This window comes from Cebus imitator, unplaced genomic scaffold (genome assembly GCF_001604975.1).
Source record: "Cebus imitator isolate Cc_AM_T3 unplaced genomic scaffold, Cebus_imitator-1.0 Scaffold70, whole genome shotgun sequence".
Classification (NCBI taxonomy): Eukaryota; Metazoa; Chordata; class Mammalia; order Primates; family Cebidae; genus Cebus; species Cebus imitator.
This window is the reverse complement of record NW_016107385.1, coordinates 3,565,153-3,581,303: the sequence shown is the minus strand read 5'-3', so window position 1 is coordinate 3,581,303 and position 16,151 is coordinate 3,565,153. Positions and strand designations below refer to the sequence as shown.

Below are 16,151 nucleotides of genomic sequence, written 5' to 3'. Positions count from 1 at the left end.
TCCAGGAGTGATGGTGCATCCCTGTAATGCTAGCTACTAGGCTGAGATGGGAGGATTGCTTGAACCTGGGAGGCAGAGGTTGCAGTGAGCCGAGATTGCATCACTACACACTCCAGCCTGGGTGACAAAGCAAGACTCCATCTCAAAAAAAAAAATTTTTCTCTTCTATAAGATGGAGGCAATATCTACTTTATAGGAATTTTATAAGAATTAAATAAGAAAGTATGTGTAAAAATACTGGAAGAAAAAAAAAGCTCTATCCACTTCTACTGATTATGAACAAAGCACAGGAATGCAGGAGTGCAGAAAGTATTTTAAAATGCTCTCGAGGAAACTTGCTCAACTTCCTGATAGATGTACGCTGAAAACTGGACATTATAACATTAATTTTATTAGCTCTCTGGGAGTGAACTACATGATGTTGTGCACTGAAAATTACCCAAATGTTCTGGCCATCTCTTTGCTGGATGAGCTTCAGAAGGAGTTCATTACTACTTATAACATGATAAAGACAAATACTGCTGTCAGACCATACTGTTTCATTGAATTTGATAACTTCATTCAGAGGACCAAGCAGCAATATAATAATCCCAGGTCTCTTTCAACAAAGATAAATCTTTCTGATATACAGATGGAAATCAAGCCGAGGCCCCCTTATCAAATTTCCATGTATGAACTGGGGTCACCCAATGGAGTCACATCAGACCTATTAAATAACTGTAATATTGTCATGATAACTAGTATAGTAAAAACAATACACACAAGTCAGTGTATCAGAAATGCTTCGTGTATGATATAAATTAAGACCTATAAGAGGTCAGAAGAGGGAATAATTTCTTGCCATTTTTTTCTCAAAGTATGTTCTTGATTATGTTCTTATTAACACAGGATATTATTATTGAATGTGCAGATTTGGGAATTAGTCACTGTTTCTCGTTATTTGTTTCCTCTTTTTAAATCATTCTTGTCATTAATTACAATTTTGAATTAAATACCTTACCTTGTCGTATAGTTGACTGACTCAGTTTTTCTGTTGCAGAGAGAGAACATTTGGGGACCTTTCTTAATAATTTCACCTGCGTCTACACTTAACAATTGGCACCAGGAGTTTACTAGATTTGTTCCTAAATTTAAGGTAAATATCAGTCAAACAAAAAAAACCTATTGCTTTTTAAAGTAAGTTTTTGGACTCTCCCTTTGCTACCTTACTAATTTAATTACTCATAATAGTTTTAAATTTCATACATTGTTTCCAAAATAACTTGCATACATTCATTATAAAAGTTACTGATGGGAGCAATGAGTGCATATTGCATTTAGCCTCATGAATTGATACTCCCGGTCAAACTGCCCTAATAGAAAACATCTACCTTGTTTGATTTCAAATTGCTGTAATAGAAAACATCTACCTTGTTTGATTTAACATAGATTTTGATGAGTGATACCTTCAGTACACATCCTGTCATTTATGGTATCGTTCTTTTCATTCAAATCTGTTGTAAATAATTCATTTTCTTTTTTTTAATACTTGAAAAAAAATGTTTTGTTTTCTTTTCCTTTCTTTTTTTTTGAGATGGAGTCTCGCTCTGTCGCACAGACTAGAGTACAGTGTGATCTCAGCTCACTGCAACCTCCGCCGCCTGGGTTCAAGTGATTCTCCTGCCTCCACCTCCCATGTAACTGGGATTACAGGTGTCTGCCACCATGTCCCCCTAATTGTTAGTATTTTTTAGTAGTGCCTGGGTTTCACCATGTTGGCCAGGCTGGTCTCAAACTCCTTACCTCAGGTGATCCACCTGCCTCAGCCTCCCAAAGTGCTGAGATTACAGGCATGAGCCACTACACCTGGCTGTTTGTTTGTTTGTTTGTTTTTGTTTTGAGATGGAGTTTCGCTCTTGTTGCCCAGGCTGGAGTGCAGTAGCATGATCTCAGCTCACCACAATCTCCACTCCCAAGTTCAAGCGATTCTCCTGTCTCAGCCTCCTAAGTAGCTGGGATTACAGGCATGCACCACCACACCCGGCCAATTTGGTGTTTTAGTAGAGACTGAGTGTCTCCATGTAGCTCAGACTGGTCTCAAACTTCAGACCTCAGGTAACTCACCTGCCTCGGCTTCCCGAAGTGCTGGGATTACAGGTGCGAGCCACCACACCCAGCCAATTCATTTTCTCAATTCTCTAAAGTCTGATCTCTAGTCTTAGTCCAGTTTATAATGTCAGAGGTAGATAACGTAAACATTGATTTAACCAATTCAGAGGTAAAGAATTCAGGTTGACGTTGGAAGTGATCAGCAGGGAAGTATGTGGCATCAGGTTGGGTAAGACATTGATAAGATTTAAACAGCTGCTTAGTTATGAAAAGTTGGAGGAATTTAAGAAAGAATGGATAGGATTTATTACATTGTTTGCGATTTAAAAGGGTTGAAAATGAGTAAAATATGTGTTCTGTTTCTTAGGGCATATGGTAATGAAGTTGCGTGGTTAGGATAATAGTTTGGAGATTATATATCAAGATATATTCACATGATCTCTGTGATTTTGGGTTTCCGTAACAGAGATGGGTTTCATGTAGTTTAAAGAGCATGGGGTAGGGTGGAAATGTGAGACACCTATTTTTCTGGCATATGCTTTGTATGGAATAGGAAATCGACTGAGATTTCCCACTTTAAGGCAGCTTTATGACTGTCGTCCCATTTTTGTGGCTAAATTGTAGATGTAGAAACTGTACAAGGAGCATTAGGATATATAGCTTTTAACTTGACTGACTCATTTTCATCTTGCTGAGATGATGAGATAATTCTAATGCAACTTGTTGAGTATTTTCTCTTGAATTGTTTGCCTTGTGGAATATGGTGATCACCATCTGTTTCTGCCTCTTTTTTTTCATATAATGTTCAGTATATATTGAATAATGCAAATATTGAAAAATAAAAGGTCTTAAAATTTTTTCACCAATCACTTTTTTCAGTAGCTCTTCCACTGGTGTATAGATGGCAATGTGCTATTACTAATGTTATTGATACCTTTCCTTTGACTTTGTAAGTATGGATGAAACAGAGCTATCATTTGCATGTTGAACTTTCTTTTGATAGTCTAGTTTAGGGTAATATAGCTTGTGGGCGTTGCCCCCTCTCTTGATTTTTTTTTTCTTAGAAACAGTATCTTGTTCCGTCTCCCAAGGTAGAGTGCTGAGGTGTGATCATAGCTCACTACAGCCTTGAACTCCACCTCAGGCCATTCTCCCACATCAGCCTCCCAAGTAGTTAGGACTACAGGCGTGCACCACCACACCCAGCATTTTTTTTTTTTTTTTAATTTTGTGGAGATGAAGTGTTGCTCTGTTGCCCAGGCTGATCTCTGACTCCTGGCCTCATACCGTCATCCCACCGTGGCCTCTCAAATTGCTGGGATTATAGGCATGAGCCACTGCATTTGGCCTGATTTTTTTTTTTCCTAGTGCCTCAATATATTTTTTATTGTAACAAAATACATATTACATAGTATTTGCCATTCTAACTATTTAAAAATGGGCTGGACCTGGTGGGTCATCCCTGTAATCCCAGCACTTTGGAAGGCCGAGGTGGGAAGATCGCTTGAGTACAGGAGTTCAAGAACAGCTTCGCCAACATAGACTTTGTCTCTACAAAAAATTTGTTGGACATGGTAATGTGTGCCTACAGACCAAGCTTATTAAAAAAATGGGCTGGGCGCAGTGGCTCCCATCTGTAATCCCAGCACTTTGGGAGGCTGAGGTGGACGGATCACCTGAGGTTGGGAGTTCAAGACCAGCGGGACCAACATGGAGAAAACCTGTCCCTACTAAAAATACCAAAAAAATTAGCTGCAGCTGGTGATGCATGCCTGTAATCCCAGCTACTTGGGAGACTGGGGAAGGAGAATTGCTTGAATCTGGGAGGTGGAGGTTGCATTGAGCCAAGATTGCGCCATTGCACTCCGGCCTGGGCAACGAGAGTGAAACTTCATCTCAAAAAAAAAAAAAAAAAAAGTGCAATGTGGTAGCATTAGGTACATTCACGATGTTGTGTAACCATCACTGCTATCTGGTTTCAAACTTTTTCATCACCACAAACAGAAGGCCCTTACCCACTAAGCAGTTATTTCCTATTTCCCTCGTGCGGTAGCCTCTCGCAACCACAAATCTGCCTCCTGTGGTTGGATTTGCTTATTCTGAACGCTTTGAGAATGCCATTTCTGTCTGGCTTCTTTTACTGAGTCTAAAGTTTTCAAGCTTCATCCACGTTGTAGCATGTATCAGTGCTTTATTTCTTTACATGGCTGAGTAATATTCCATTGTGTGTATATATCACATTTCATTTATCCTTTCATGTGTTGATGAATATTTGGGTTGTTTCCACCTTTTGGCTGTTGTGAATACTGCTAAGAACATTCCTGTACAAGTTTTTGTTTGAACACTTTTACTGTTTTCACTTCTTTTGGGTATGTACTTAATGAGTAGAATTGCTAGGTCACGTGGTAATTCTACTTATTGAGGTATCTGCCACCTGTTTTTGAATGGCTGTAAGCTAAGAATAGTTTTTACATTTTAAAATTATTGATAAAAATAAAATTTTATAGGATATGGCATATAAAATTGGAATTCATACATATTGGAACACAGCCCCACACTGCACGCTTTTTCTACTTTTGTTTTGGGACAGGGTCTTGTTCTCTTGCCAAGACTGGAGTGTAGTGGCATGATTGTGGCTTACTGCAACCTCTGCCTCCCAGGTTGAAGCGATTCTCCTGCCTCAACCTCCCAAGTAACTGGGACTATAGGACCCTGCCACCACACCTGGCTAATTTTTGTATTTTAAGTAGAGACTGAGTTTCATCATGGTGGCCAGGCTAGTCTCAAATTCCTGAGCTCAAACGATCCTCCTACTTTGGCCTCTGAAAGTGCTGGGATTACAGGCATGGGCCACCATGTCCCTTCAGCTTTTAAAAAAATCTGATGTTTTAAAATGGAGGTTAGATTATTGATTTTCATTTTCTAATATATGTACATTTAAGGCTGTTTATTGCTTTCTGAGCATGACTTTAGTCATCCAAAGTTTTGTTGTGTCACATATACATTGTCTTCCAGTTCAATATAATCTCTAAATTTCATTTCAAGTTCTTTTTTGATCCACAGGTTATTTATAAGTGTATTTTTAGGTGTGATGATCACTTGAGGCCAGGAGTTCAAGGCTACAGTGAGCTATAATCACACCACTGTACTCCAGCCTAGGCAACAGGGTGATACCCCACCTCTTTTAAAAAATAAAAAGTGTAATTCATAATTTTCAAAGAATGGAGGATTGTCTAGATGTCTTATTATTCATTGGTAGCTTAAATTCACATTGGTAAGAGAACATGCTTTTTATGACTTTAATGCTTTGAAATTTGTTGAAACCTCATTTTTATGATGCAGCATTTTGTCAGTTTTTATATATCCCCTGGGTATTGGAAAATTATAGGTATTCTGCCCTTGTTTATTGCAGTGTTGCATATACGTTGATTAGGTCAAAGTTTGTTGACTTGTTCAGCTTTTTCATATTTTCACTGATTTGTCTGGCTATTTTAACACTGACTGAGAGAAGTATATTAAAATTTACCATGATTATGGATTTGTCCATTTCTCTTCTGTCCATTTTTGCTTTATGTATTTTGAGGCTATAAGATGTAAACACATTTATAATCATCTTTCTGGTGAATTGAACCTTTTATTATTATGAAATTTTCCTTTTAAACACTTTTTGGCTGCAAATCAATATTTTCTGGTCGTATATATTTTTTCTTTGGTTAATTTTTTTCTGAATACAGAATGTGAGAGCATCTTTGTTTAATTTTTACATGGAATCTTTTTCTTCCCTTTACTTTTAATCATTTCAAATCATTTAAGCTATATTTCTTTTTTTTTTTTTTTTTTTTTCCTTGAGATGGAATCTTGCTCTGTCACCAGGCTGGAGTGCAGTTGCGCAATCTTGGCTCACTGCAACCTCCGTATCCTGGGTTCAATCAATTCTCCTGTTTCAGCCTCCTTAGTAGCTGGGATTACAGGTGCACGCCACCACACCTGGCTAATTTTTGTATTTTTAGTAGAGACAGGGTTTTACTGTGTTATCAGGGTGGTTTCTAACTCCTGATCTCAAGTGATCTGCCTCCCTTGGCCTCCCAAAGCGCTGGGATTATAGTGGTGAGCCATCATGCCTGGCCTTAAGGTGTATTGCTTGCCTTTTATTGGGAGTGTTTGTGCTTTAATGTAAATGGTGATGTATTGCTAATTGTTTTCTACTTGTGGCACCTGTTGAATTTTTCTTTTTTCCTTATTTTAAATTGTTTTCTTTTTTTTGTTCTTGGCATTACTCTATTCATGTTTGGCAAAAATTTTTAATTTTTTTTTATTTATTTTTTGAGATGGGGTCTGGTTCTGTTACTCAGGCTGGAGTGCAGTGGCGTGATCTTGGCTCACTGCAAACTCTTCCTCCCAAGTTCAAGCAATTCTCCTGCCTCAGCCTCCAGAGCAGCTCAGATAATAGGCGCCTACCCCCATGCCCAGCTAATTTTGGTATTTTTAGTAGAGTTGGGGTTTCACTATGTTGGCCAGGCTGGTCTTAAACTCCTGAGCTGAGGTGATCTGCCCACCTCGGCTTTCTAGAGTGCTAAGATTACAGGTGTGAGCGTCCGCACTCACCCTATTTTAAAAAATTTTTTGGCTCATGATATAGTGCTAAGGATATCCTGAGAATGTATGTCCCAGTTTTTTCCTTTCTCTCCTTTCTTATGTCCTTTTGGACTGATAAATGTTATTGCTCTCCCTCCCTCTCTTAGCTTACTATTTGTCTTAGTCAGTTTTGCCCTGCTGTAACAAAACACAGAAAACTGGGTAATTTATAATAAAGTTATAAATTAAACTATAAGAAATATAATTTATATTTATTTATTTATAATTAAACTATAAGAAATATAATTTATTTCTTATAGTTCTAGGTGGACTAAGAAGTCAAAGAGTGAGGGCCCCTCATCTCACAAGGGCCTTTTTGCTGCATCACCCCAAAGAGCCTGGGTTGAGGGGGAATACTGTGATAATGGCATTAGTTCATTCATGAGAGCAAAGCCCCCATGACCTTTTTACCCTGAAAGGTTCCACCTCTCAATATTGTTACACTAGGAATTAAGTTTCTAACACATAAACTTTGAGAGATGTTCAAACCATAGCATTAATCATATATTTATTTTATTCCTTTTTTGTTTGTTTGTTTGTTTTTTGTTTTTTGTTTTTTTTTTGAGACAGAGTCTGGTTCCGTCATCCACACTTCAGTGCAATGCCGTGATCTTTGCTTACTGCAACCTCTTTGCCTAGCTAATTTTTGTATTTTTAGTAGAGAAAGGGTTTTGCTATGTTGGCCAGGCTGGTCTTGAACTTCTGGCCTCAAGTGATCCATCCGCGTCAGCCTCCTAGAGTGCTGAGATTACAGGCACGAGCCACCACACTTGGCCTATTTTATTCTCAAGTAGATAATCTAAGGGAAAAACATGCCTTCTTGACTTTAAAAAAAAAAAACAAAAAAAAAAACATGAATTAAGATAATATAAAGACTGGATAATATCAAGACTTCAGTATACTTGAACTACATCCCTTTTGTCTAGACTTACATGCTGTAAGTTTTATATGCTTTTTATATTTTAAACCCCATGAGATATTTTATTGCTTATACATTTTATATATAGATTTATTCATATTACATATTCAGTTTTTCTTAATCTTCATTTCTTTCTGCATATTTTTGCTTCCATTTGGCTGAAGTTTTTCAAAACAACAAAAGGTACCAGTCTACAGATTAAAGAAGCACTATGAGGTCCAGGGATAAGGAAAAAGAAAACCACATCTAGAAACATCACAGATAAAGTGCTAAATCTTGCCTCCTTTTGCTTTTCTGTGCATTAATCTGGATATTTTCTTCTGCCTTGTCATCTGGTTCACTAATTTTCTCTTCAGCTTTATCTAATCTGTCCTTAGATCCATCCATTAATTTCTTGATTTTAGTTACTATATTTTTCAGTTCTAAGAATTCTCTTTGGTTCTTTTATAATTTATAACTTACCACTGAAATTCTCTGTCTTGTTTTACATTAACAAATTAGCATTTTTAAATTTTTTTTTTTTTTTTTTTTTTAAGACAAGGTCTCACTCTGTTGCCCAGGCTGGAATTCAGTGGTACAATCTCAGCTCACTGCACCCTCTGCCTGGCTCCAGCAATTCTGCCTTAGCCTCCTGAGTTCCTGAGACTGCAGGTGCATGTCACCACACTAGGCTAACTTTTGTATTTTTGTAGAGACTGGGTTTCACCATGCTGCCCAGGCTGGTCTGAAACTCCTGAGCTCAGGTGATCTGCCTGACTCAGTCTCCCAAATTGCTAGGATTACAAACATGAGCCACCACACCTGGCCAAAAGTCTGTTTTTAATATTTTTATTATTTGAATTTCCTCTGTGTATGTTATCTTTCGTGTAAATTTTCAGTCATGTGATATGGTCCTTCCGTATTTTGGTTATTTTTTAATGCTATGCCAGATATTGTATAGGAAAAACTATAGACATTAAGTGTGGACTCTTACTACTGTTTTCTTTTAGAAAGGATTTATGTGTTTTTTTTGCCACTAGTAATTTTTGGGGGTGCTGAGGGAATGCAAATTATTCAAAGCCTGCTTAGTCTGGTCAGGAATTCAGATGTTTTGAGGCTAGGACTCTGTACCTATTAAGACAAGTTTATGTTTACTGTTACTACTACCTTCTAGCCTTTGAGTTCCAACTTAAAGCCAAGGATGTGGCTGGATACAAGAGTCTTTTTCCTTGAACTACAATTTTTGTTCTCTTTGTCTTACATCTCCTAAAGAGTCTCCTCAGATTCATACCCTCTCAATTAGAACTTTTGTAATGGAATGGTACCATCAGTGGGAAAGCATACCACATATTAGGCTTACCTCTCTGGGTTTCCATTCTTTTCTGATTTGGGCCTTCATAATTGTCCATTGTCTCAGTAGCTGTTTTATGCCTTCAGACAAATGAATTGTGTGTGTGTGTGTGTGTGTATGCTTATTTGGACAACAGGGTTGGTTAAACCACTTATTCCACCATTGGCAGGAGAGGACTTTCAATAATCATTAGTTTATTTTTAAGTTGTTCTGAATTACATATTTGTTATGATACTTTTAAGATCATCGATAGAAAGTAATGTGTATATTGGCCCTTTTTCTAGGTGCTACCATATTGGGGAAATCCTCATGATAGAAAAGTCATCAGAAGGTTCTGGAGTCAGGTAACATTCTACTTACTGCATACATACATACCATACATGCAGTCGTTATTTCTGTAATTGATGTGGATAATTTCTTTTAGACAAAATCTTATCTATTACATATTTCTGGACAGTGACCAAGTGACTATTTTGCTGATAGAATCCTTTTTCTGTTGTAGGCAATCAGCTGGACTTGATTTCCAGGATGAACTAAGAATCTTTTTTTTGAGACAAGGTCTTGCTCTATTGCCCAGGCTGGAGTGCAGTGGCATGATCATGGTTCACTGTAGCCTTGACCTCCTGGTTCAAGCAATCCTCCCACCACAGCCTCCCAAACTACAAGCACGCAACAGCATGCCCAGCTTATTTTTGGGACTATAGGTGCACGACACCATGCCTAGCTAATTTATGGGGTTTTTTAGAGATGTGGTTTTATCCTGTTGCCCAGGCTGTTCTCAAACTCCAGGGCTTAAGCGATCGTCCTTCCTTGGCCTCCCAAAATGCTGGGATTACAGGCGTGAGTCACAATGCCTGGCCAGAATTGTTTTTCTTTAGTAAGCTGAAGACTAGTTTTCAGCATAGTTCGTGGTAACGTGACTGCTTTAAAAACAGATATAGTAGCTGGGCATGGTGCCTATAATCCCAGCATTTTGAGAGGCTGAGGCAGGAGGATCGCTTGAGCCCAGGAGTTTGAGACCAGCCTGGGTAGCATAGTGAGACTCTTGTCTCTACATAAAATAAAATAAAAAATTAGCCAGGCATGATGGTGCATGCCTGTAGTCCCAGCTACTCAGGAGACTAAGGCAGGAGTATCACTTGAGCCCAGGGGGTTGTGGTTGTAGTAAACCATGCTCATGCCACTGGATTCTAGCTTGGGTAATAGAGCGAGACCCTATCTTAACAATAAAACAAGAAAGAAAACCCCACAGCATGGTACACTTCACTGCACATCTCCCTATCATATGGGAGAAGCACATCTTCAGGGCCGCCTTAAACATTTTGGCCCTAGAAAAACAGTCCATACATCAGTTCCTAATTATGAATTATTAGGTATTTCTTTTCACCCTTCCCCTTTTATATTTACAGAAGACCCTCTACACTCAGGATGCCCCCTTCCATGTGGTTATTACCAGCTATCAGCTGGTGGTGCAGGATGTAAAGTATTTCCAGCGGGTCAAGTGGCAATACATGGTACTGGATGAGGCTCAGGCGCTCAAGAGTAGTTCCAGGTAACATGAGTAGTAGAAACCAAACTCAATGCATTGGGTTAAGCATATACACATACACACATACATACACACATATATCCACGTGTATATATGAATGAAGATATGAGGAGTTTTATTTTATTTTATTTTTTTATAGAGACAAGGTCTCGCTTTGTTGCCCAGGCTAGTCTCGAACTCCTGGCTTCAAGCGATCCTCTCACATCGGCCTCCCCAAGTGTTGGGATTACAGGGATGAGCCACCTGTCCAATATATGAGAGATTTAAGAATGTGACACAATGTGGTCTCTGCATCAGTCATGTACCTGATCAGAAGGCATAAATTCCCTTTTTAATTTTTTCATGGAACACAAATGTTAATGCTGAGAATACCAAGACTTTTATCAACTTTTATCTCCTTCTCAAGAATGTGACATTTTTCATGGGTCCAAAAGAAAATAAAATTGTAAAAAACAAAATAATTTCTGTGACATGGGTCCAAAAGGAAAAAAAATTTTAAAAAGAAGGTGACATTTTTACATGTTGTCTCTTCAGGGAAAATTTCTGTACAGGAAGGAGTCTCTGCCCTTGCTTTAAGTTATTATTTTAGACAGGAGTTCTGAGGAAGTAGAATGTTAGGTTATGTGGATTGAGTACTCTTTTTTTTTTTATGTAGATTGTCTCAGTTCCTGGATGGTTTTCAGATCTCCAAGAATACTTTTAAGTTATGTGTTTAGGCCGGGTGTGGTGGCTCACGCCTGTAATCCTAGCACTTTGGGAGACCGAGGTGGGTGGATCACCTGAAGTCAGGAGTTCAAGACCAGCCTGGCCATCATGGTGAAACCCCATCTTTATTTAAAAAAAAAAAAAAAAAAAAATGTTAAGTTATGTGTTTAAAATATTCCAATACCTTTGAGGTCCCAAACTGAATATCAAGTGTTACTTAGGGATATTAAACCCCAGGTCTGATGTATTTTTATTAAGTCTTGGGTCCTTAGCACTTTGTTAGATAGAGGTCCATATTAACTGGCTGGATCTTTTCTGTGGAACTTTCTTTTTTTCTTTTTTTTTTTTTTTTTTTTTTTTTTTTTTTTTTTTTTTTTTTTTTGACAGAGTCTCACCCTGTTGCCCAGGCTGGAATGTAGTAGCATGACCTTGGCTCACTGCAACCACTGCTTCTTGGGTTCAAGGAGTTGTCCTGCCTCAGCCTCCCACGTAGCTGGGATTACAAGCACTCACTACCATGCCCGGCTAATTTTTGTATTTTTAGTAGAGATGGGGCTTTGCCATGTTTGTCAGACTTGTCTCAAACTCCTGACCTCAGGCGATACACCCACCTTGGCCTCCCAAAGTGCTGAGATTACAGGTGTGAGCCACTGCACCTGGCTTCCTATGGAAGCTTCTATCCTCAGAAAGGCATTACTTCCTACAGCATTTTTTTTTTTTTTTTTTTTGAGATAGGTTCTCGCTCTGTTGCCTAGGATGGAGTGCAGTGGCGAAGTTGGGGCTCACTGCAGCCTTGACCTTCCTGTCTCAAAGGATCCTCCCACCTCAGTCTCAGAGCTAGGACTACTGGGGTGCACCATGCCTGGCTAATTTTTTGTATTTGTGGTAGAGACGTGGTTTCTCCGTGCTGCACAGGTTGGTCTTGAATGCCTGGACTCAAGCCTCTCAGAGTGTTGGGATTACAGACATGAGCCACCATGCCTGGCATACTGCAGTTGTTTGAAGGAGCATATGCCTGTGGTCAGGAGCAACAAAGATTCATTTTACATTTTCTTCTCACACACTTCCCCTGTAACTGCCCCCTCCAAACTCATACTGGAAGTGCACAGGTTAATAATTTTAGCACTGTATACTACAGATATGTACTTTCTAATTAAATGACTTATGTCAGCAAAACTGACTAAAGATAATAGAAGAGTTTATATAGCCAGAAATGATCCTACTCTGCAAATTTGAGGCTATTTTTTCTAAATCCTAATACCATGTTTTCAGTAGAGAGGAGTTGTTTTCCTTGGAAGTTTCCTGTTTTCAGCTTTGTTGAATAATGTTTTACAGTTGAATACATGATGGAGTACTTGATTCTGAATGTTAGTTTTTTGGAAGGCGTTTTTGTCAGTATGGGGTCTCAGTAGGATAATTAATGAATGATTTGTTGCTAACATGAATTTGTAACTTATTTTATTAAACAGTGTTCGTTGGAAGATCCTCTTACAGTTCCAGTGTCGGAATCGTCTTTTGCTAACCGGGACCCCAATTCAGAACACCATGGCAGAGGTAGGCACTAGTCCAGGTCCCAGGTTTACATCTTCATAAAGCAGAAGGGTTCCAGCAGAGCAGAGAATTCTTTACCTGTTCCCCTGCAGTGCTACTGCTTTGTATAAATTATAGTCCCCATATAAAAGACTTGCCCTAAGTCATCTTTTAGGCATAGGTGTCATTCTTCTTTCCTTATTCTCTGGCATAAGGCCAGTGAATTACTGTATTCTTTTGTATTTATGTAATAAATACAGTTTACATTAGAAAATGTAAACAGCTAATTGCAGAGACTTGTTTTTGCTTGAGTTGAAAGATAATATTTGTTAACACAGAGGGGAGCTAAAATTTTGGGGGGCAATTAATTGATCATCTAGAATAAGGATCAGAAAACCTTATAGAGGCTTAGCGCAGTGGCTCATGCCTGTAATCCCAACAACATGGGAGGTTGAAATGGGAGGATCCCTTGAACCCAGGAGTTCAAGACAAGCCTGGGCAACGTGGTGAAACCCCAACTCTACAAAAAATAAAAAAAATTAGCCAGATGTAGTGGTGCACACTTGCAGTCCCAGCTACTTCGGAGGCTGAGTTGGGATAATTGCTTGAATCCTGTGGTTGAAGTTGCAATTAGCTGAGATCGTGCCACTGTACTCCACCCTGGGCAACAGAGTGAGACTCTGTCTCAAACCCCACACCCCACCCCCAAAAAGAAGAAAACTTTATAGAAATTGGCAGATAGTATATAGTTTATAGAGTTTGCAGGCCATACAGTCATGATTGCAACTACTCAACTTTACTTGTCTAAGAAAGTACCCTTAGACAATATATAAGTGAATAGCCAGGACCATGTTTCAATAAAACTTGATTTATAATAATGGTAGACCAGACTTGGCCCAACAGGCCATAATTTCCTAACCCCTAATCTAGGATTATTGGTAGCAAGTTATCCTACCTTAGGTTGTGTTCAATTATGGAATGGATTTTTATAAGAAGATTGTTACACTATCCCATTGCAAAATCTGAGCATGACTTGCACTTTCAAACTTTTAGTTTGAAATTAGTTGAAAAATAATCACATTTTGCTGTAGCACCTAATAAAATTAGATTTGGTTGATGAGGCAAGCATGTAGTTGAATTCTTTCATTCTCTTTCACTCACACAGACACATGCATGTCTAGGCAGTTACACACTTAATATACCTGCAGTTTTTTTTTTTCTCTCTCTCTCTCTATCCTAATACATCCTCACACACTGTCATTTTTGTTGCTGTACAGCTATTTCATTTTTGTCTTTGTTTACAGCTTTGGGCTTTGCTGCATTTCATTATGCCAACATTATTTGATTCACACGAGGAATTTAATGAATGGTTTTCCAAGGACATTGAGAGCCATGCCGAAAACAAATCTGCTATTGATGAGAGTGAGTAGTATTATGAGTTAGTTTTCTTCCTATCTACCCATCGGTGTAGGCAAACACATAATTGCATATTTTATTTTATTTGATAAATTTTTCTTCCAGTATACATGGACAAATTGGGGAGGGGGGGGCGGAACTTTTTGCTTGTAAAATAATTATGATTTTTGTACGTATTTAACAGAGTCAGAAAAGGACTAGTTTAGATGATTACTACTATAGTCTTGACCAATCAAGGCATAGCAGGCATGATTCATAAAGTAGTATATTTTACCTTGCAAAATCCTCATTTTTTATTTGGATCTTGAAAAGTTTATATTGGCCAGGCATAGTGGCTCACGCCGTAATCCCAGCACTTTGGGGGCTGAGGTGGGCAGATCAGTTTAGGTCAGGAGTTCAAGACCAGCCTGGCCAACCTGGTGAAACCCCATCTCTACAAAAATACAGAAATTAGCCGGGCATGATGACGGGTGCCTGTAATCCCAGCTACACAAGAGGCTCAGGCGGGAGAATCGCTCAACCCTGGGAGGCGGAGGTTGCAGTCAGCCAGAATTGCACTATTGCACCCCAGCCTGGGTGACAGAGCAAGACTCTGCCTCAAAAAAAAAAAAAAAAAAAAAAAAAAAAAAAAAAAAAAAGAAAAGAAAAAAAAAGAAAAATTCATATTTAATTCTTTTTGTAATGGGTCAAGGCTTTTTTCCTATAATAAAAACAGGAAATAATAGAAGGATCATTTTTGTTATTTTCTGTGTATATTAGGATTTGCTTCCATTGTGAGCATTTTAAACCTTATCAATACTTTTGATCTTATTTAATAGTATCTCCCTGATTTTAAGAGCATTCTGGAGCGTTTATTACACAGACGTGAGCTTTTTCACTATTAGAAAAGTCCTTATGTGATTTTACACTATGAGTTGTTAATTTGCTGACATCCTTTGGAAGATAATTTTTGGGGAACAGTGGGTGTCCCAGATAATTTTTGTTAGGCTTATAACCCTATTACTAATAAAATGTCCCTAAAACTTAAAAATGAATTCTACTTTAAATAGAACCTAATGCATTTACCCTATTGACTATAGCAGGATGGTATAGAAAGTTTAAATCCCTTGCTTTCCTACTTGGGAAAAAGTTTCAGTCCACTTTCAGAGAATCATTGAGCCAAAGGATTTTCGAAGAGTTTAGTGAGAGATGAATGTGGTATTTGTTTCTGTTGTTTTTGTGAAATCAGTATAATGTATTATTTGGGGGCCTCCTGGCATTTCAGATCAACTTTCTCGCTTACACATGATTTTGAAGCCATTTATGCTGAGGAGAATCAAGAAAGATGTGGAAAATGAATTATCTGACAAGGTAAGGAAAGAAGAAGACCTCATGTGTTTAAGCTTCAGTAGGCACCAACTTAAGATTCCAGGGAGAAAATTTATTGATATGTTGAAGTTTCTTTGAAGGAAGACATTTAAACTTGCATGGATCAAAGAGGACTTAAAATGAGGCAAATAATTGAGGAAAAAAATACCTTTTTTCTTTTTTAAAGTGCTTTTTACTGGAGATTTTGCAGCATTACAAAAGTAGAAAGATAGTATAATGAATGAATCCCCTTGACCCATTGTTCCGTGACAACAATCATTAACTCTACCTGTCTAATATTCAAAAGCAAATCCCAGATGTGCTTTATAAATAAACATTTATTTATAAAGCATTTTCATGTGTATTTCTATAAACGATTTGTTTTTTGTCAGACACCACCTAACCACATGCCATTATCACACCTATTAAAAAAGAGTAACTCCGTGTTAGCATCACATATCTAGTCAGTGTTCAGATATCTCCAGTGGTCTGTGTGCGTCTGTCTCTCTTCTTCAAAGAATTAATTTGTCAGAATATGGATACAAGCAAGATGCACACAAAATATTTGGGTGATCCGTCTCTCAGTATCTTGTTTATTTGTTTTTTGGCTTTGGGTTTTTTTTTTTTTTTTT

General features: G+C 38.1%; 1 protein-coding gene across 3 annotated transcripts in view; it reads left to right on the top strand.

Annotated features, from left to right (window-relative positions):
* INO80 (INO80 complex ATPase subunit) overlaps positions 1-16,151 on the top strand; it is a 131,931-nt gene that overhangs the window by 46,414 nt on the left and 69,366 nt on the right. For all 3 annotated transcript variants that reach the window (XM_017530985.2, XM_017530984.2, XM_037739439.1), the window contains exons 14-19: positions 1,040-1,135; positions 9,257-9,316; positions 10,382-10,524; positions 12,696-12,780; positions 14,061-14,178; positions 15,437-15,522. In XM_017530985.2, coding sequence (XP_017386474.1) covers positions 1,040-1,135; positions 9,257-9,316; positions 10,382-10,524; positions 12,696-12,780; positions 14,061-14,178; positions 15,437-15,522 — 588 coding nt within the window. The remainder of the gene's footprint in view (positions 1-1,039; positions 1,136-9,256; positions 9,317-10,381; positions 10,525-12,695; positions 12,781-14,060; positions 14,179-15,436; positions 15,523-16,151) is intronic.